At 38.3% G+C, this 23115-nt stretch overlaps 1 protein-coding gene across 1 annotated transcript in view; it reads left to right on the top strand.

The window, feature by feature from the left end:
- LOC122788162 (myosin light chain kinase, smooth muscle-like) overlaps window positions 1–23115 on the top strand; it is a 943334-nt gene that overhangs the window by 708560 nt on the left and 211659 nt on the right. The window contains exon 7 of the mRNA XM_044055140.1: window positions 11982–12135. Coding sequence (XP_043911075.1) covers window positions 11982–12135 — 154 coding nt within the window. The remainder of the gene's footprint in view (window positions 1–11981; window positions 12136–23115) is intronic.

Raw genomic sequence — 23115 nt, 5'->3', positions numbered from 1 at the left:
AAAAATACTCTCATTAGTGATTTTACTAAATATGTACCCAACTCAGGTCAGATAACTTATTTAGGTATAATACTATCTAAAGATATTAAATCTATTATATATAATAACTATAATACCTGTTTTCTTAATATACAAAATCTTTTTAATACCTGGAATAATATGTTTTTACTATGGAGGAGAGACTTACAATTATTAAAATGATAATATTCCCAAGATTTTATACTTAATACAATCAATAATACTTTCACCTACAAAAATAACTGTCAAGAAACTGAATACACTAATGTTAAATTTCTTATGGGCACCTAATAGACCTAGGATTGCATTAAAGAAACATACTAATAGCTGGTCTCAAGGGGTATTTCTTTTCCAGACTTTAATTTATATATTATCTCTTCTATTATAAAAGTTATTACTTTATTAATAGATCGGTCATATGTCGCAAAATGGAAAGATTATTGGGAGCTAATTAGTATGCACTTCATGAAAATCTCCTTAACACATAAAAATATGATTATAAATAACTCCATGTTGTGGTTGCTAAAGGAATTTTGTACTTCACCTATTACACCTAAACATATGGTCTGTTACCCATTAAATATTATTATTAGTTATCAGAACTTTATATTCATGCACCCTAAGTATAGGGAATGGAATTTTATTGTATTCCCTATAATTTATACTCAGGGTATGCTTATGTCATCTACTTCTGAAGGAGCTCATTTAGCTATAGATAATAATCTAAAGTACTGGTATCAGCTGATATCTGATAATAAAGTTAAAAATCTAGATTTCTTAAAACAAGAATTTGATCTAAGAGAAACTTGCTGGTTAGAGGTTCAGATCTTTAGACAACATCTCATTGATAGAATAGATCTAATGTCTATAACAGTTAAAGAATCTATTCCAAAACTGATTGATTACTTGATAATAAATTTACAGCATAAAGTTTCTGATAAAGGTAAACTTTCATATATACATAAAATTATCAGACAAGAAACTTTTACAATGTAGATTCATACTGGAATTATTTCACCTGTATTAATGGGGACCCACCAACTCAACAAGATAAACAATATATATTGGAATCTGCTTATAGAACTACATCTTCCATTGTCTGGAGACTTTATACATGGAAATTTTACATAGATCTTTTTATACACCTTTGATGATGAATAAAATTAATAATAAAGATAATCTATGTAAGAGATGTAATGTAGAAATTAATGCTGACTGGGCTCATATGTTTTATGACTGTATGAAGTTGAAAGAATACTGGAAGTCAATTAATGAATTTTTGCAGGCTCTTTTTACAGATAATTTCATTATTTCTAAGTCTCTTATATTATTCAACACACCTGTACCTCAATGTGTTAAAAGATTAAGCTTCCCTTGTTATGGTCTATCCTAGCAGTGGCTAGGAAAATAATAACTAGAAATTGGATTTCAGATACACCTCCTTCGTTCAATGAATTTAAAATGTTATGAATATAATGTGTCATATGGAAATAAGCACAATTAGAATGAGAACAACTAGAAAAACATCACATTTTATTGTATGGGATAATTTACAAAATTTGTTAAAAAATTCTAATTTCAATAGCACAGTATTTTAGTTTAATTAATTGATCTGATTGTAGTGGATGTCTTTGTAAATACTTTAGTTGTTTTGTTGAATATTATAATAATACCTATTTTTAATTATTTGTATAAAATTGTTATGATATTTCTCTTATATGTTAAAACAATAAACTTGTTTTGAAAAAAAAAATATATCCCTTTTAGCACTGAGGCACTTGTAGCTCCTTTCACATAGTACCGCTTAAATAATGGGTACTTTTCCATTATCGGAGCAACAGTTGTAAAGAGCGTTTGGAATCGTAACAGCCATTTCCAGTATGTGTAGACATATATACACACGGAGACACAGCAATGGATTATTTCTCTGTATAGCAAAAAAATCTAGCACCCAATAGCTACAGTGTTCAACTAGGGCAACAGTGTTGTGGTTCACACAGGGAAAACACAACCGCAACTGGAATAGGATAAATAAAGTAAAGTGAGATATGTTGGAATAGGAGAAAGTAATGTGATATATAGGCGGTGACTGTGTTCTCACAAAGTGGGAGGATATTGTTTTGGTCCGAGGCAAACTGCCCTGTTTTGATTTGGCATTCCCATTGTAAATGAGTGGAAATTTGTGAAATTCAAGTCCAGAGAAGTAGCAGTACTTGTTTCGTGTTTTGAGAGGTTTACGTTGGCAGTTTACTTTTGGGTCAAGTTCATAGAGTTGTCTTTCTTTAAGCTTGATTTACATTTTAAGCCCGAAATGAGTAAAGGTACACCAAGCACTTGCTGTAATATCTGCATGTTGATGCCCTTACAAGTATAAATACCCGAGTGTGGTATTGAGACTTGTACAGACTTCAAAAAAATCATCGCTGTCTCTGCACTTGGCTTAAAAACCTATATGAGGTTATCTATAAAAGCCTAGAGTGGTGAAACTATTCTGTGTATCTGTGCATGAAGGGTTTACTTACACTTCAGAACGGATGACACCAATCGATGTTAGGCAGAAACACACGAAAGTCTCGGCCCTTGAGTAAGAAAAAACAAACTGACTCTGAAAACAGCTGCTGCAAAATAAGTCACTTCTCAACAGTATCAGAAGGGCTTAGAAACAACAGCTGTGCGATCATTGCGTGCACCTGCTAGCGCGTTAGAACTGTTGCTCCCGATAATGAAAAATTACCAAATAATGATTATGATGATGATGATGAAGATGATGGTGACACAAAAAATAAAGTCTGTACCAATTTTGAGACAAATAGCCATTTCGTTTTCTGCTTTGTTCTCCCTGTGATTTGTCAGACAAATACCAGCAATGTACAGTTTCTGGATCAGTAATGAAGAAACTGTTTTCCCACAGTATTCGTAAACTTGCAGACTATTGTCTGTTGTTTTGCACACTAAATGCTTCCCAATACTGTGTGGAAAATCCAGTATCAACTGGAATTCTTTGCCCAATGCACATGAAAGTAAGCAAGTTAGTTAGTTATTCACAGTGTTCTCAGGCAATACCAAATAATGTTAAGATTTTATTTTCTTTGTTGAATTTCCTTTATTGGCAAGAACCCTCTGTACTACTTATAATAACAAATATTATCACTGAGGGTAAAAGCAATGTCTTGTAATCTGCCCAGGATTCCCAGGCAGTGTAGTACTATTAGATTTTTTTTCTATATCAAGTGGAGTTCTCTTTCTCACTCACTGATAACAATATCCATTCTAACAATGGATAATAGCATTGCTTCATAATCTGTTACAGTATGTTTTAACCATACTTAGTGCTGGTAGGACTTTTATTTAATTTCCTATATAATGAAGAACCCTGTATCACATTCATATAAAAGGATGCACCACTTCTGCCAAACAAGCAAAAGGACACTCCTTCCTCCTACACAAATGCAAAATTACTAGGAAACTCTTCCCTAGACACAAAAGAAATATCACCCTGCAGTATTCAGAATGTAATCACTACTTGTTCCCTCTTCCTGCTGTCTCCACCAGCTGTATTTTGTAGCATCTCCTATAAAATACTTATCTGTTCTAATTATTTTTAAAAGAATAGTTCTTGCTCTGGGCAGTCTTCTCTCACAACCCACAGACACTACTGCTTGGTCTGCTCTAAGGGATCAGAGTAAATGATCAAACCTGAGGCAACAGAAGTCTAGTGTAAGGGACTGGATTAAATGATCACACCTGATGCAATAGAGAGCCATATATGTGCTAAGATTGTCGTCGGTGTGGTCTGTTTTCATTTATATAAATGTATGATTACTTATGTTGTAAGTGATGGTTTAATAAAGATGTTTCTTGTTAAATAAAGGCAGAAGTTGAATAATTTATGTAATACTGTCTAGGTTATATGATATATAGCAATATATCTGAAGCATAATGCTTGTTATGAAAATATAATTTGTAATTTATGTAATATTGCCTAGGTTATATGATATATAGCAATATATCTGAAGTATAATGCTTATGTTAATATAATTTGATTACTTGTATATGAATGCAAATTTGCTATGTCACAAGTGATAATTCAATAAAGGTGTTTGAAACAAAAAAGATGCAGTGCTCACCTCAGAGTGAAAGGAAATTGAGCATAAGCACCAACATCAATTGATTTGGAGACATAGTAACAAGATATGGATTGTCTAGCCATAACTTGTACTGTGTGCCAGGAAGAGGCAGGTCACAGCATGCTAATGAGAGAGACAAACTGACTTCCAGATTCCAGTATGCTAATGAGAAGCAAGTTGCCCCACTTCCAGCCAGTTTCTGGGGTGTTAATGTGAAGCATGCCATCTCATGTTCAGGTTCTGGTGTGCTAATAAGAAGCATGCCATCTTATGACCATGTTTCAGTATGCCAATCATAAGCATGCCATGCCATGTCCTGGTTCCAGTATGCTAATGAAACGCATGCCATCTCAAGTCCAGTCACAAGTAGGCTAATGAAATGCAGGCCATCTCATGTCCAGGTTCCAATATGTTAATAAGAAGCAAGCCATCTCATGTCCACGTACCGGTATGCTAATATCAAGCATACCCTCTCATGTCCAGGTTCTGCTATGCTAACGAGAAGCATGCACTCTCATGTCCAGGTACTGCTATGCTAATGAGAACCATGCACTCTCATGTCCAGGTTCTGCTATGCTAACGAGAAGCATGCACTCTCATGTCCAGGTTCTGCTATGCTAACGAGAAGCATGCACTCTCATGTCCAGATACTGCTATGCTAATTAGAACCATGCACTCTCATGTCAAGGTTCTGCTATGCTAATGAGAAGCATGCACTCTCATGTCCAGGTTCTGCTATGCTAATGAGAACCATGCACTCTCATGTCCAGGTTCTGCTATGCTAATGAGAAGCATGCACTCTCATGTCCAGGTTCTGCTATGCTAATGAGAAGCATGCACTCTCATGTCTAGGTTCTGCTATGCTAATGAGAAGCATGCACTCTCATGTCCAGGTTCTGCTATGCTAATGAGAAGCATGCACTCTCATGTCTAGGTTCTGCTATGCTAATGAGAAGCATGCACTCCCATGTCCAGGTACTGCTATGCTAATGACAAACATGCACTCATGTCAAGGTTCTGCTATGCTAATGAGAAGCATGCACTCTCATGTCCAGGTACTGCTATGCTAATGAGAAGCATGCACTCTCATGTCCAGGTACTGCTATGCTAATGAGAACCATGCACTCTCATGTCCAGGTTCTACTATGCTAATGAGAAGCATGCACTCTCATGTCCAGGTTCTGCTATGCTAATGAGAAGCATGCACTCTCATGTCCAGGTACTGCTATGCTAATGAGAAGCATGCACTCTCATGTCCAGGTTCTGCTATGCTAATGAGAAGCATGCACTCTCATGTCTAGGTTCTGCTATGCTAATGAGAAGCATGCACTCTCATGTCCAGGTTCTGCTATGCTAATGAGAACCATGCACTCTCATGTCCAGGTTCTGCTATGCTAATGAGAAGCATGCACTCTCATGTCCAGGTTCTGTTATGCTAATGAGAAGCATGCACTCTCATGTCCAGGTACTACTATGCTAATGAGAAGCATGCACTCTCATGTCTAGGTTCTGCTATGCTAATGAGAAGCATACACTCTTATGCCCAGGTACCAATATGATAATCAGAAGCATGCTATCTCATGTCCAGTTCCAGTATGCTAAGGAAAAGCATGCCATCTCATGTCCAGGTCCCAGTGTGTAAGTGAGAAGCATGCCATGCCATGTACAAGTTCTGGTATGCTAATGAGAAGCATCCCATGTCATGTATGAGTGTTGGCAAGCTAATTAGAAACAAGACATTCCCTGTCAAAATTCTGGTGCGCTAATGAGAAGCATGCCATCTCATGTCCAGTTACCGGTATGCTAGTGAGAAGCATGCCATTTCATGTCCAGGTCCGGTATGCTAATGAGAAGCATGTCACTTCATGTCCAGGTCTGGTATGCTAATGTGAAGCATGTAATTTCATGTCCAGGTCCGGTATGCTAATGTGAAGCATACCATCTCATGTCCAGGTACTGGTATGCTAATGTGAAGCATGCCATCTCATGTCCAGGTAACGGTATGCTAATGAGAAGCATGCTATTTCATGTCCAGGTCCGGTATGCTATTGTGAAACATGTAATTTCATGTCCAGGTACTGGTATGCTAATGTGAAGCATGTCATCTCATGTCCAGGGACCGGTATGCTAATGTGAAGCATGTCATCTCATGTCCAGGGACCGGTATGCTAATATGAAGCATGCCATCTCATGTCCAGGTTCTGGTATGCTAATATGAAGCATGCCATCTCATGTCCAGGTACACATATGCTAATGTGAAGCATGCCATCTCATGTCCAGGCACTGGTATGCTAATATGAAGCATGCCATCTCATGTCCAGGTACTGGTATGCTAATATGAAGCATGCCATCTCATGTCCAAGTACCGGTATCCTAATATGAAGCATTTCATCTCATGTCCAGGTACCGGTATGCAAATATGAAGCATGCCATCCCATCTCCAGGTACCGGTATGCTAATATGAAACATGCCATCTCATGTCCAGGTACCGGTATGCTAATATGAAGCATGCCATCTCATGTCCAGGTACCAGTATGCTAATGTGAAGCATACTGTCTCATGTCCAGGTACCGGTATGCTAATATGAAGCATACCATCTCATGTCCAGGTACTGGTATGCTAATATGAAGCATGCCATCTTATGTCCAGGCACTGGTATGCTAATATCAAGCATGCCATCTTATGTCCAGGTACCGATAAGCTAAAATTAAGCATGCCGTCTCATGTCCAGGTTCTGGATTGCCAATGAGAAGCATACGCTCTCATGCCAGGTTCTGCTATGTTAATGAGAATCATACACTCTCATGCCCAGGTACCAATATGATAATCAGAAGCATGCTATCTCATGTCCAGGTACCAGTATGCTAGTGAGAAGCATGTCATGCCATGTCCAAGTTCTGGGATGCTAATGAGAAGCATGCCATGTCATGTCCGAGTGCTGGCAAGCTAATTAGAACCAAGACATTCCCTGCCCAAGTTCTGGTGTGCTAATGAGAAACATGCCATCTCATGTCCATAGTCTAGTATGCTAATGAGAAGCATGTCATCTCATGTCTATGTTCTAGGATGATAATAAGAAGCATGCCCTTTCATGTCTAGGTAGAAATATGCTAATATGAAGCATGCCTTCTCAAGTCCAGGTACTGTTATGCTAATGTGAAACATGGCATCTCATGTCCAGGTACCGGTATGCTAATGAGAATCATGCCATCTCATGTCCAGGCATCGGTATGCTAATGAGAAGCATGCCAACTCATGTTTAGGTACTGGTATGCTGACGTGAAGCATGCCATTTCATGTCCGGGTACTGGTATGCTAATGTGAAGCATGTTATTTCATGTCCAGGTACCGATATGTTAATGTGAAACATGCCATCTCATGTGTAGGTACACGTATGCTAATGAGAATCATGCCACCTCATGTCCAGGTACTGGTATGCTAATATGAAGCATGCCATCTCATGTCCAGCTAACAGTGTGCTATTGAGAAGCATGCCATCTCATGTCCAGGTACCGGTATGCTAATATGAAGCATGCCATCTCATGTCCAGCTAACAATGTGCTAATGAGAAGCATGCCATCTCATGTCCAGGTACCGGTATGCTAATATGAAGCATGCCATCTCATGTCAAGCTAACAGTGTGCCAATGTGAAGCATGCCATCTCATGTTCAGGTACTGCTATGCTAATGTGAAGCATGCCATTTCATGTTCGGGTACAGGTATGCTAACATGAAGCGTGTCATTTCATGTCCAGGTACCAGTATGCTAATATGAAGCATGCCATCTCATGTCATCCAGGTACCGGTATGCTAATATGAAGCATGCCATCTCATGTCCAGGTACTGGTATGCTAATATGAAGCATGCCACCCCATGTCCAGGTACTGGTATGCTTATGTACAGCATGCCATCTCGTGTCCAGGTACCAGTATCCTAATGACTTGTCAAAGGCAATTGACACAATAGCTCACTTAGGTATTATAGACAAACTCACAAATTTAGGTATAAATCCCTTTGTCACCCAAAGAATAACCAAATGGCTCATGGACAGGACAGACAAAGTTATGGCGTGGGGAATCCAACCCCTACCAAGAGGCCTGTTGCTAGTGGTGTCCCACTGGGCTCAGTACTGAGACCTCTACTGTTCAGTATATACTTCTGTGAAATCAAGGCAAATGTAAAGGGCCTTTGACTGACCAAATCTTCTGATAACTGCAAGCTGAGTGCAGTCACTGAATCTCCCAAAGAGGTTGGCATCCTCCAAGAGAGTCTAACACAGACAAATAATTGGTGCCAGAGCCATAGCCTAAAAGTTTACCTTTTGTGAAGATGACCACCCTGTAAATTACAACATTGGTAGCATTCCCCTAAGAGTAGACCTAGTGCTAAAGCACTTGGGAGCTCAGGTTGACAGTAACCTGAACTTTGATCACCATCTGCCCATGGTGGAGAGAAAATCCTACATAGCACAACTTACAAATAAGGGTATAGCATCTATATCTAAGGAGATCATAGTGCCACTATACTCATCCCTCATTAGACTAATATTCAAGTACAATGCACCCTTTGGCATATAACTGACCAGGTGTTTGCAGCAGCTGGAGCAGCCACAGAGGTTCTTCTCTGAAAAAACATATGGTATAAATAACATTTCCTATGAGAACCACCTCAAAGCTCTGTCTCCTACAGACTACTGATGATCTATGCCTAACCTGCAAGGAATTCTATGATTCAGCCTTGATAGATCTGCTATACATTTGCAAAACAAACAGCACTATAATTACCCAATCTAAGGATCTGAACCTCGCCTGTGACATAAACAAAACATACTGAAGGGACAGGTATATATCTCAGAAATTACTCTTTCTCTGAAACAGACTCCCCATTCATGTGAAGCACAGCTGTTCCCTAAGCCTATTCAAATAGAATTTGGATCAATGGATGGGAAATCACACATTCGTCCCTTTCTTTTGTCCCTTATGGACAGGGGCAGCTTGTTGATGCTCCAAGGCACAGGTATATACCAAAACCCTTCTAGTCCATGAGTATGGATAACTGAGAAAATTGGGGCATGAATGGGTAGGCTTAAAAAGGCTGTATGGCCGTTAGCCTAGTAAACTGCTTTGATCCTAAGATCCTATGTTTGGGTTCTGACATGCTGTGAAGAAACATAACATCTCATGCCGTGGGGCCTGTATGCTAATGAGAAGCATGTCATCTCATGTCAGGAGTCCTGTATGCTAATGAGAAGCATGCTGTGTTACTTTCTGTTTCATTTTGGGGTAATTTTTTTTCTTTAAGTTTGTTATAATAACTAGGACATTAATTGTATTAGTGAAATTGTTATCCCCGAAGTGTTATAGTTGTGAGAAACTGATTTATCATAAATTGCCAGATATTAAATTAAAAACAACACAGGAAAATAGAGTTATCACAGTGAATGATGTTGTGCCCTTGTCAGTGGTTGCAGAGGCAACAAATTACCTAATATTACAGACGTTATATTTTCATGTGTTCCATATGATGTCATGCTACTCTCGAAAGAAAGACCACTGATATCACTGGAGTTATACACTCAAACTAAATGAAACAAGTAAATCACTCCGTGGATATTCTAAGTAGAGGCTATAACTAGCAAGATGCTATGAGATGTATATCTGGACAAGTGCCTTGTGAGTGCAGAGGGGCTGGAGAGGACGACAAGCTTCCTTGAAGATGAGAGTAAGAACAGTAATAACCTTTTATTGATTTATAAATGTGCATTAAAAAATTAGGAACATGTTTGAATGGTATGTGGTAAAGTGCAGAAAAAACACATGCCTGTCTTTGGGCACAAAAACCCATTACATGGGCATACAGTGTAATAGAGTATCAGTGTAGTGGAATGCCAGGTGCACAGGTAAGCTATCAGGAAGAAAAATGATAGTGTTAGGCCTCAGTATCGGTCATTACTCATAAAGCCTCAGTTCGAGTACTGTATCCTATTTTCAGGGAAATTTTACTGGGAAAATTAGAGTCAGAACTTCTAGGCCCAGCCCAAGTATGGCAGAACAAATGGCACAGTATCAGGGATGTCCAATCCTGATAAATTCACTACCGAATTCTCAACATTATAATGTCTGTATATATATATATATATATATATATATATATATATATATATATATATATGGGTCTACTTCTTTTCAATGAATGCACACTTCACCGAATGTTAGAATAGCAAACTCACTATTGCAAAAACACACATCTCTGAAAATACACTGCACCGAACCACCGAAGAACTCAATTACGAACAGAAATACCTCAACCGTTAACTCAAAGACAACTATTTCACTTACACATCAACTACTTTCCCCAAAAGCATCCACCCTTAAACAACAAACAAAATACTACAAAACACTCTACAATACAATATTTAAAATGCACACACCGGTACAATGTGAGCTTCCTCTTCACAATCTCAAAACACGTACAATGCCTTCACACATAGTAAACTTACCTACATACACCTCTACTATAAAACACTAAGTAAAATGAGCAAACATAGATTATTAAAGAAATAAAACTACAAACACATTTTCCAGAATTTTTGTAAGGGGGCAAGCTCCCCTGCACCCCCCTGTGGGGGGTCTGCACCCCCCATACCCCCTGCAAATTATATATACCAACTCCGAGATCACAATACAGTGAAAAGAAGTGCTGATTTCCCCACCCTTACTGCAGTGCGATCTCAACCTAAAGCTACCAATGCTCTTACACTAATTCTGCTGTTTCTAAAGATTGCAACACCTACCTCAACATCTGGCATACCACAAAACTAGTCAGCAGCATGACCAGCTCCATAAACAGTAATAACTTTTACCTCAAAGTCTCCCACAACCGGAACGTTAACTTAGTCAATCCACCAAACTCAGTGAAGTAAGCTTTTGGACAACTGCAAATTCAAAATACTGAGTTCACTATTCTAATGTTCGGTGAAGTGTACACTCGTTGAAAAGAAGTAGAACGTCAGAGTCACTGAAGGACAGTCTACATGCAATACTTGTTTTATTTAATTTCTTGTATTTATGGTTTAGCCTCAATAGAGCTAACAAAAAGAATACAGGAACATATAAATAATGTTTCAAAAAAATGAAAAATCCTGTGGAGGCACATTAGGCGACTAAACGCCATTACAATATAATATGAATATGATAAAAGCGCACATTTTGCAGCAGGTGCAAGGGGAAGAAAAATACACGACCTCTTACTTAAGAAAAAGTTTAGAACAATGAGTCCATTAGGAATAAATAATGAATTAAATCAACAGTATTTGATTTTTTAAATGTATTGATTTAATTGTTTAATGGGTTACTTAGTTATTAGTCATTTGACGTTTGTCTATAAAATGGAATTTTTATTGATATTTTTACAGTCCTAGAAGGTGTTAGTGCTGAAGTGCTCAACTTTTATTAAAAGCTTTTTTTACAGTAGGCTGAGTTATGGTATATAATGATGCAAGGAAATGCTGTTTATTGGGAAAGGTGATGGGACTATGCAAGTCATTTCCGAAGGAGTTGTGGAGTGTTGATCAATAGAAGGGGGTCACAGTACTTGTGGTAGAAGAGATAAGGGGTGAGATTAGAGGAGATGACGAGTGCATGCCGAGGCCGTGTCTGTATCACTCGTGGCATTACTAGGCTGCTGGTTTTCTTTCCTCATTATCACCATATGTATATATATATTTCCTGATGCCCACGTACCTACTGACTTGATTGCTTTTATAACATAGAGATCTGAATAGAAGAAAGAAGGTCGAAAGTGTATTTGTGGATGACTGTCAGTAATTTGTTTCAGGTTGCATGTGACCCAAAAACAACGGTGGAAACGACTGAAAGCAAGAGTATACTGACAATCAAGGAAGCGCAAGCAGATGACTCAGGCTGCTATACATTCATTGTGCGCGACAGACTGGGCAGTGCACAACATCAGATCAACCTTTCTGTTGTAGGTAAAGATCCAGGTTCTTTCATTTAGTTGTATTTGTGTTAGTAACAAAGTGAAAATGGACTGTTTTTTTGTAAAAATGCATTCTATTTGTTAAAAATAAGTCTGGGAGCATAGTAGTGTGCCATTCAGGCTTTTCATTCTTTCTTTCTCTCTTCTTTCCTTTCCACCCTTCCGTCCCTTCTTCCTGTTCTTTATCTGGGTAAATGGCCTGGCTCAAGGACACTTTTCCGCTATTAGTTCAGCCAAGTTTATGTAATTGCATAATGACATAATTTGTGTATGTAAGCAGTATTATAAAGTATTTCTAATGCTATAAAGCATAAGGTACTGTTTTTAGGTTGAGATGGAGGCTGTGCCTGAAGCAGTGCTGTGTAAGGGGTTGCTGTCCAGTTGAGGTGTACCGTCCTTTGAATGAAACAATACACTGAAATTCCACTTACCCATCATGCTGATAATACTGTTTTATCAGGTGTCTAAGTGGAAGCTAATGAGCTCACAGGTACTATTCAAAACAGAAGGGAGAGTACATCAGTGTATTGACCATGATTTATTTTCTAACTAAAACTGGCACATAATGTTTTCATGTCGCATGGCACTCAAGTTATTTATTCCGGCTAAGACCACCTATTTAATCATTTTACCACACAGCACTGTGTATAAAGCACTTTCAGGTTTTAGGATTAAGTGCTGTATAAATGCATTGACTTTTTATTGCTTTTTCTTTCCTGTCTAATCAAAATGTAGCTAATAAGCAATGAATTCCCAAATGACTGTCTAACACTTCTCACTGGAAAGTAGTTTCTGAGACCAGTATAATATGCAGGTAGAAATACCTGTACTAAGATTGCTACCACTGCACATCCTACAGTTTTGTTTTCTCACAAGATGCTAATAAGATTTTGTGTCGAAGTCTTCACAAGAACCTACTCTGGAAGACTTCTTGCAATTGATGAAAGAAACACCGACATTAGAAATCAAGGTGAAAGAGTCGAAAATTTCACCTAAAACATGGACAAACAATCTTTGGGAAAAAAATTTAACTCTTATTGAGACAGTAAAAATGAACCCTAAATAATTAATGTGTAACTTTATACTTTATTAATTGAATATTATGCATTTTTGTTACTAATTTCATATATTTTATTAATTTTTCCCCTCCTTTGTTCAGATCAATTGTACGTAGTGGTTTATAATACTTGTTTATTGATGATTGTATTGTTAAACATTATATTATTGGAAAATAAAAAAATTATTTGAAAAAAGATAAAAAAACTTGTGCAATTTAAGCTTGCAACTGTGTCTGCATATCTAATCCAAGCTTTTGAGCTTTACTGTATCTCCTTTATATAATTATGTCAGTCTTTATAGGGTGATAATATGTAAAATATAGGAAGAAAAGAATGTTGGGGGGTAAAAGTCTATCCATGAGGTAAATAATGGCAATGCAATAATGAAGACCAATACGATATGAAGTATCACAGGGCACAACAATAGGTTTTAGAGATACTGCAGTCATACTTCCATTGTATATGATGTTCACTAGTAAGGGCATATCAGGAACACTATGATTCTAAACAGACACAGAGAGGTTCGCTATAACATGTACGATGACATTCCCAATGCTGCTAAGGATATGGAAAAGCTGGTGTCTGGGCAGAAGCTTAGAAAGTATATGTTAAAAGAGAAAGGGAACTATAATCTGGGCATATTGCCTTGTTTGAGGATAAGTATAATAACAGGATTTGGAGAAGAATAATAGAGATAGAAGGGAACATGTGGTAGCTATAAGGGTGATAATTTCACACAAAACATTAGGAAATACTCTTTCATAGAAAGGGTAGTAGGAACTTGGAATGCATTTCTGAGGCCGTGGTACAGTACAAGTCAGAAGAGGGGTTCAATGTTAGGACAAAGTAATGCAGTGCCATCTGCATAGAGCCTAGCAACAACATTTGGTCAAACTCAATAGACTACAGGTCATCTTCTGTAACTTACTTCAGAAAGTCCATTGGTTCCCTATGAAAAGCATAGCTATTCTAATTCTTAGTATCTTGTTATTAAAAAAATATTGGGCAGATTACTGCTCTTGTCCCCTGAGAACAAAACATCAACTCAGGGATCAAAACAAGTTTCTTAGAAGCAGCTAAGAGGACATTTGCATACTTACCAGGCCTCAATTTAAACATGCTAATTAAGAAAAAGGAAAAATAAATAGGGCCCACTCTTTGGAACCACTTTCCTAATGCCATTAAGAAAATCATACCTTGAGACTCCTCCTAAAAAACTTTGAAAGAACTTCATCAAGATGTCAAATCCATTTTCTTCCATGATACTGGCTAAAGCACTCACCATAAAAGCTTATTCCACTGTACTGAAGCATAAGATGGTTTACAGTATCTGATTGAACCCTGCCTCCTTTTATGTGGTGCAAATATATCAAACGTTGTTAATTGTGCTGTTAATAACATCAATGCTATAGTTTAGTATGCACTCTTAAGATATTATTTAGCTTGTCTTAATTTTCGATTTTTATTTTATTGCTAATTATCTGCATATTTGTCTTGATCTTACTCATTTTTGTACTGTTTTGTACCTAGGTCCTGACTGGAAAGGGTCAGAAGGCCAGCTCATTTACCAAGTAAACAAACTGTAAATAAACAAACAAATAAATCTGTAAATGTGTATCTCCATCTTTCTAGATGTCTTCAAGGCCTTTGACACAGTTTCTCACCAGAAACTGCTGTCAGAGCTCGCCACCCTAAAACTTAGCAACTCTTTCCTAACATGGTTTCACGGTTTCCTTACTAGCCACCAGCAAGCTGTTAAATGGCAGCAGGAGCTACCATCCCTACTTCCTGTAAACATAGGAGTACCCCAAGGCTCCATACTAGGCTCCCTACTCTTCACCATTTTCACTAAAAAGCTGCACAGATCTACCCCTCTCACCTCAGTCATCCAATTCACAGATGACTTAACCCTCATGTGTACTGCATCCTCTGTAAAACAATTACAGATCCCTACACAGCAATCCTTTACTGAAGCAGAATCCTGGCTAGCTGGAGCAAACCTTATACTGAACCCAAACAAGACAAAGCTGATGCTATTTCTCCCAATCAAATCTGCCAGTCCCATAACCACATTCCAAATGCACTCATCCAACAACACTACTAAAACCACTGTCTCACAAACCAAACTACTAGGTGTTATAATCAATAACAAGTTGAAATTTGACTTACATCTATCACACTTCATTAAGAAGACTCACATTAAGCTATGCTCTCTGTACCAAATTAAGCCCTTCCTTACTAAACAAATTGGTCTAGACAATGCCAGAACTCATCTTCTGTCCAGTCTACTCTATCCATTCCCATCTTCACTAACATAAGTAAAACAGACCTAACAAAACTCAAGTCCTGCTACAACAAAGTAGCCAAATTCCCCACAAGCTCCGTTCAAAGATCCCACCACTGTTCTGACCTCCAACAACTAAAAATAGTTAGAACTCCCCCAACACTTAACTTTCACCCAACTTGTCACCCACCACATTGTAAACCAAGCAGACAAGACTCCCTCCCTACAAAAAATGCTTCAACCTTATGCTACCACTTGACAACTCCAATCCTCACATAAAACATTACTAAATGTTTCCAAAAGCAGCAATAAAGCTGGAGACACCCTCTATTCCCACTATATCTCCGAAATCTGGAACACAATTGCCCAACATATTGCAAATATTACCAACCCACCACAATTTAAAAAACTGCTAAAAGAGTACCTCAGTAGCAAATGGATCTGCTCTTGTATCAGCCCAGGCTAATGCCATCCACCCTGTGTACTCTTACTAATAACTCCTGTTCCTCTCCATTTTTTACATACCTCTAACCTTTTCAACTACCCTTTAGCAGTCTATACTCTCCATTACTCACATACCTCTAACCTACTCAACTGCCCTCTAGCAATCTATACTTATAGAGCTAGTACAATCTCTAAGGAAATATATATTGTATTATGGAGCGTTTCTTACCAGGCCTCCACTGAAAATGGGCTTCCAACCAGTTGGACTACCCCGGTAAACAAAGGTAACTAAATAATAAAAATACATAAAAAATAAATAAATAAATAAATAGTTTGTACAGTCCTCCTTGCATTTGGCAAAGCACACCTAAGTCTTGCACTGGAAATTTTGCTAGGATTTGCATAGCTTGTAACTATTCCTTAGTGAAGAACACACCAACCACCTCACTCTATCCTCCTAATCCCTCAACTAGCCTTCCAATACTTGTTTTTTTTCAGCACGCCAGTTCATCCATGTTTCAAATGTGAAGAGTCCCTGTACTGTAGAGGCCCAACAAAACAGTAATCAGTTCCTGCTAAAATAGCTGTTTCGCCTTGATATCTGTTCATTTAAATCAAAGAGGATATACACAGTCCGGTCTGCTTAGTAAATGATGAAAGACATCAGAAAGCCACAGACAGTACTAGAAATGGCAATGATCATGGTACGCTGGGTGATTAGCCATTAACTGATTGTAGTAGCCCTGTTTCATGATGTTAGAATGGATAGAAAGGCTATTGTTATATTAAGCCTTCAAGTCAAAACATTAACCTGGGATATGTCACTCTCTAGGTTTGGGTAATGGTTAAGATGCTTACTTCTCAAGATAAAAGGTACAAGGTTTGATTCCAGCTTTGACAGGAAAATTGTCTAAGTATAATTTGTACCCTTCTGGCTTTCTAACACTCAGACATAGATTCCTGTCGAAAGTTTTATTTACTTGTCTGACATTTGAACAAGTAACCCTTGTAAAAATCCTCAAAATTGTATACTGCTGGTCTGTCTTTCCTTCCTATGAAAAGTAAAGTTCAAGTGCTGAGTGCAAGTAACATTACAGTGCTGAGTGCAGATTTTAGGCCCTTACATTCAACTTACCTCTGGTGTGGTGTCAGTGAATCAAGGTATTCCTCTAACCACTCCTACTGCCTTCTCTTTTCCCCCACCCCCCTCTTTCCTTATACAGGATAAACTGCTACAACTTAGTACAGGCATTGGTTTTGCCCTGCTCTGCTTGCCTTCACTTCGCTCGGGCTTGCTTCGCACTTCACCCTGCCCCCAAATTCCTCCTGCCCCTGGTGCGGCTACATTTATTGGTACTAGACCACACCCCACTTTTTTAAACCAATCAGTAACAACTTGTTACTCAACAGCACCACCCGCAACCTGATACCACCAGTCCTCCAACTCTACTATTCCTTTTGTCTAAGTTTCAAGTCTCATTCAGTAGATATGCTAGGACCTAAAATAAGTCTTATTAACTCTACATCTACCCCTTTTACTCATCCCATATCTCCTAACTGCCTACAAATGTCAGGATCACCCAGGTTTCCACTACCCTAAATTCCAAACTTCCATCCCATCTATAACAGATAATAATGCACCCTTACTCACTCCCCTCATGCTTACCACCTTAACCCCTAAATACTACCATCTTACTGGACTTAGTTACATTAGTCATCAAACTAGACACTATTACAAAACTTTATTCAAAATCTTAAAACTCATACTCAGGATACACTACAACCTCACAAAGGACGGGACATTCACCCAAACCCTGGTCCATCCCCACCTGTTGGCCCTAATCCACCTACTATATCCCCTACCACCATAGCTCCAACAAATAGACCTCCTAGCTCACTGCTGGCCTGCCATCTAAACATTAGGAGAATAAATAACAAAACTCAGCACCTGCATGCCCTCTTAGCTGTTCATTCCCCAGATATATTATGCCTAACAGAAACGTGGCTGAAGCCTGCCACCAAGGACCATGAGATTCTGCCACCAGGGTATAGTATGTTTTGACTAGACCGTACCACCAGAAAGGGTGGTGGGGTAGCCATACTTTACAAGTCTACCCTATCTGTCAGCATAGACACCCAACAACCACCCCAGTTCAATAAGGCTGAAATTCTTATTTCAAAACTACAAACTAACAAAAACAAAAATGTAAACATTGTCTGTGTCTACATTCCCCCAGGTAGGAACACAGAAACCTTAGAAGACTTCTTATATTGGTTATCCAATAACAACCCCCAAGAAACAATTGTTCTTGGGGATTTCAGCATTGACTGGAGCACTTGCTCTTGTGAAATTCCCACAACCCACATAAACCTCTATGGATTTACTCAAATCATAACCTCCCCCACCAGGACAGGAAAACCCAATAACAAGAAAAGTACCCTAGACTGGATACTTGTCAATACCCATCTTCAATCTTATAAATCAGGCACTTTGCCTGATGATCTAAGTGTCCACTGTCTCACCTATGTAATCAAGCTCAAAGTAGACTGCTCCTACCAACCCACCTATAGAACATTAAGAAGCAACAAGAATTGCGGAGGTATTTCATCTATGCATTTTATTAGATCACATCTTTTTTTCCAATCTTCCAATACATAGTTCACCTGTATATGATGAAGTGTTTTCCTAGCTAAAATAAGATTAAAATCCAACTCATCAAATGTTAAAAAAAAATTTTTTCTACAACACCTTAGAATGCACCTTAGTTCTTGAGATGTGGAAGCACACAGGCAAAGATGTTTCATAAAGTGGGTTGGGAGTAGGGGCCATACCTCTCAACCTCTTAGTGCAAGAAGTCTGGACAAAGTCTGACATAATGGGAGACAAAGGCCCAAAAATAGGGCACACTTTAAATATTGCTTTTATAAACTTAGAAAATTGCTAGAATAACAGGATTTGTGTTAGCATGCGTTGTGAAACTCAAATGCCTGTAATTATTTAGTTACTTTAATCCTTAGATCATCCCAGTGATTTGTCAAAAAAGCACAATTTTTATGAGGAACAGACCAAAAATATGAGGCAAAAATATGGACATTCTGCAAAAATCTGTACAGTGGAGAGGTATGGTAGGGTCTGACAAGTATGGAAAAATTGTGAACAAAGTTAAATTCTTCAGACATGGCAATGAAGCCTTGAAACAGAGTACACTGGATATAAAAAATGTACACACCCCTGTTAAAATGTCAGGTTTTTGTGATATAAACAAATGAGGCCACAATAAAGCATTTCAAAACTTTTTCCACCTTTAATGTGGCCTATAACCTGTACAATTCAATTGAAAAACAAATAAATCTGTTAGGGGGAAAATATAAAAAATAAAAAAAATGTACAATAAGCTTGTTGTAAAAGTATGCACACCCTTAAACTAATACTTTGTTGAAGCACCTTTTGATTTAATTACAGCATTCAGTCTTCTTGGGTACACACCTGCCATCAACTAAAGAGACTCTGATTTACCAACACAAAAGGCAGGATCCACGACCAGTCAGACCACGACCAATAAGATGTTAAAACCTTTATTATCTGGATTTAATGCTCTCGTTTTGACTGTATCACAAAAAAATCTTCTTGTTGGTTTGTTGAGTTATTGGTCTCTACAGTTGTGTAGACTCTGATTAACCCCAAATAAAGTTCAGCTGTCCTAGTAAGATTTTCCTTTACTCAGTTGCCTGTTACAGCAAAAGCCATGGTTCGCACAGAGCTTACAAAGCATTAAAGGGATTTCATTGTTGAAAGGTATCAGTCAGAAGAAGGGTACAAAGAAATTCCACAACATTGGATATACCATTGAACACAGTGAAGACAGTCATCAAAAAGTGGGAAAACTACGGGACAACAGTGACGTTGCAAAGAACTGGACGTCTCTCAAAAATTGATGAAAAGACAAGCTGAAAAATGGTCAGGGAGGCTGCCAAGAGACCTACAGCAAAACTGAAGGAGCTGCAGGAATTTCTGGCAAGCACTGGTTGTGTACTACATGTGACAACAATCTCCCGTATTCTCCATATGTTTGGACTATGGGGTAGGGTTGCAAGATGGAAGGCTTTTCTTACCCAGAAAAACATCCAGGCCCAGATAACATTTGTAAAACAATACATCAAGTCTCCCAAAAGAATGTGTGAAAATGTATTGTGGTCTGATGAGACCAAAGTTGAACCTTTTGGCCACAATCCCAAAAGGTATGTTTGGCGCAAAAACAGCACTTCGCATCACCAAAAGAACACCATCTCCACGGTGAAGCATGATGGTAGCAGTATCATGCTTTGGGTTGCTTTTCTTCAGTTGGAACTGGGGCTTTAGTCAAGGTGGATGAAATTATGAACAGTTCCAAATACCAGTCACTTTTGGCCCAAAACCTTCCAGGCGTATGCTAGAAAGATGAAGATGAAGAGGAATTTCACCTTTCAACATGACAATGACCCCAAGCATACATCCAAATCAACAAAAGAATGGATTCACCAGAAGAAAATTAAAGATTTGGAATGGCCCAGAAAGAGCCCAGACCTAAGTCCAATAGAAAATCTGCGGTGCGATCTGAAGAGGGCTGTGCACAAGAGATGCCCTCACAATCTAACAGAACAGAAGAAAGAATAGGCAAATATTGCCAAGTCAAGATGTGCTATGCCAATAGACTCCTACCCAAGAAGACGGAATGATGTAATTAAATCAGAAGGTTCTTCAACAAAGTATTAGTTTAAGGGTGTGCACACTTATGCAACCAGCTTATCACACTTTTTTTGTTTTTTATATTTTTTTCCCCTAACAGATTTGCTTTTCAGTTGAATTGTACAGGTTATAGGTCACATTAAAGGTGGGAAAAGTTTTTAAATGATTTATTGTGGTTTCATTTTTTATACATCTCAAAAACCTGACATTTTAACAGGGGTGTGTACACTTTTTATATCCACTGTATGTGGCTGGATGTTGTGAATCTAGATATGTCTAACAGTTTTTTATTATTTCATATAAACTCCTATAAAGAATCTGGCAACAACCGCTGCACTGTTTTGGATGATAACATCAAGTAATACTCTTATAATTAAAATCCAGTAGCTTCATAAGCTGTCATCCATTCCTAAAGACACTGAGATAAAAAGCATACTAACAGTTATAATCTGCTAAACCGGAAAAAAAGATTTTAATGCAGATGTAAAACTGATGCCTTATGACAGCAAAAGAAAGCATCATGCCAGCAGTTTAAAGTTGAAGTTCAGTGATCAAAGCTATGAAATATAAATGGTCGCATGACAAGGCCAAGTTGATGTAGCTTTGCACTGACAAACATAAGAAGCTACTTTCAGGCTGAAGGGGCTCTTTATGGCCCAGACTCTTATGGATCTGCTTCACTAATTTCTAAATGGAAATGAAGGCATTCATGCTATAGCAAAATAGAACTTTGAGACACTTTTGAATGGAATCCTCTCTGACAGATGTAACTTTTAACTTTTCTAACTCTGTTAACTGTGCAAGACAATCACATGCTGGCTTTCTTACCATTTTCAAAATAAGATGTCATCATTAAAATGACAAGGGAAAAGGTGCGGGGTCAGATGTTATGCCATTTTTATGAATAGGCATGCAAAACTATTGTAATTTTATGAAATATATCCATATTTGAAACAATTATACATTTCTAGAAGATAGTCTGGCCAACATTATTACTAGGTTAAAAAAACTGAAATAAGCAAGTGTCTGGAAAGTATTGAGAACTGACTTGCTATCCATTGCATGGAAAATCCCTACTCTCATTATTCTGAATCATATCCTTCTTCATCTAGAAAAAGTGCTGACAGAATCCCACTATGGTTTTAAGCTGTCTTGTAGGACAATAGACATGATCAGCTCTCATTAATCATGAAGCCTCGTGGAATATATATTGGGAAGATTTGGTTGCAGTAACAGACTCCTCAGCCAGACCCATTCAGCATCCAAGTTAGATTCATAGATTTAAAGATATTGCAAGGCCACTGAGTCTTATGGCCATTCATGATTTGCCAGTACCCTTCCTCAGACTACACCCCCTTTCTACCATACCAGTAAATCCCAGTGTAAATTTGTGGATACCCATCCAGACTGTGACACCCCACCACTGTACCAGTAATCAATGATGCTTCAATCCTCACCACTGGCAACAGTGGGGGATGTTCACTGGGAGAATGACAAGTACACACACAGTATTTCCAGATGCAGATCTCCGCATCAAGTGCAATTTCCCTTAAGAGCACACAGAGACCAAAGTCAATCTTGGGCTGGTTTATCCCTCTTTCTCTAGATTCCCAATAAGACTGCCCACTGGCACAGCTATAGAGTTGAGATCTCAGCTGAGTGACCAAGCCAAAACCTCCCACACCCTCTCTGTCCAATCAGTGCTTTGTGTCCCTGCCCAAGTAGCTGACATGCACACACTCTTGGAGATTTGTTTTACACATACACACCTGGGAAGGGCTGGCACAGGTTTACCAGCTATGTCCCTCTGCACAGACTATAAGAGAGTTATCACTGCCACCAGAACCCCTTATCAGCTACGTTAAGGCCATTAACAAAGGTTGTCCAATTTTACTGTGCAATATTGATATTAATACAAATTATAGTTTGACCAAGAGCAAGGCTGTTAGGAGTGGCCCACACAGTGTCACCAAAAAATTATGCAAGTACTCTCAAAACTTAAATATCTCTACACAGGTCAAACACAATGAAATGTTTGATTATATTTAATAATAAATAAAAGAAAAAGACAATCTTCTTCTTCTTCTTTTGGCTTTTCCCAGTAAGGGGTTGCCACAGCAGATCACCTGTCTGCTCATGACTGGCAGTGAAGTTTTTACAGTGTCAAGTTGCCAGCCCAGCGCCCAACCTTCCACGGAAGGCAAACACACTCCTAGGGCCAATTTAGAGTATATTCACAGTGAAATCAGAGTTTAAAACCATACACAATATTTAAAACAACATTGCAGGACAGTCTCAAGTAAATAAAGAAAAATATCTAAATTAAGCTTCACTATATTCCTGACTGAATCTAAGAGAATTACACTATAACCCTAGAAACTTACTTCATTAGAGCAAGGCAGATGTGGTGAATGGATCTTCTAGTTGCTGTCAGGTCCAAGACAGAATGCAGAATGCTCT

The sequence above is a fragment of the Protopterus annectens genome, chromosome 13.part0 (genome assembly GCF_019279795.1).
Source record: "Protopterus annectens isolate FY-2018-M chromosome 13.part0, PAN1.0, whole genome shotgun sequence".
NCBI classification, from domain to species: domain Eukaryota; kingdom Metazoa; phylum Chordata; order Ceratodontiformes; family Protopteridae; genus Protopterus; species Protopterus annectens.
The sequence above is the reverse complement of the archived record's forward strand: the minus strand, read 5'-3'. Positions and strand labels throughout refer to the sequence as shown.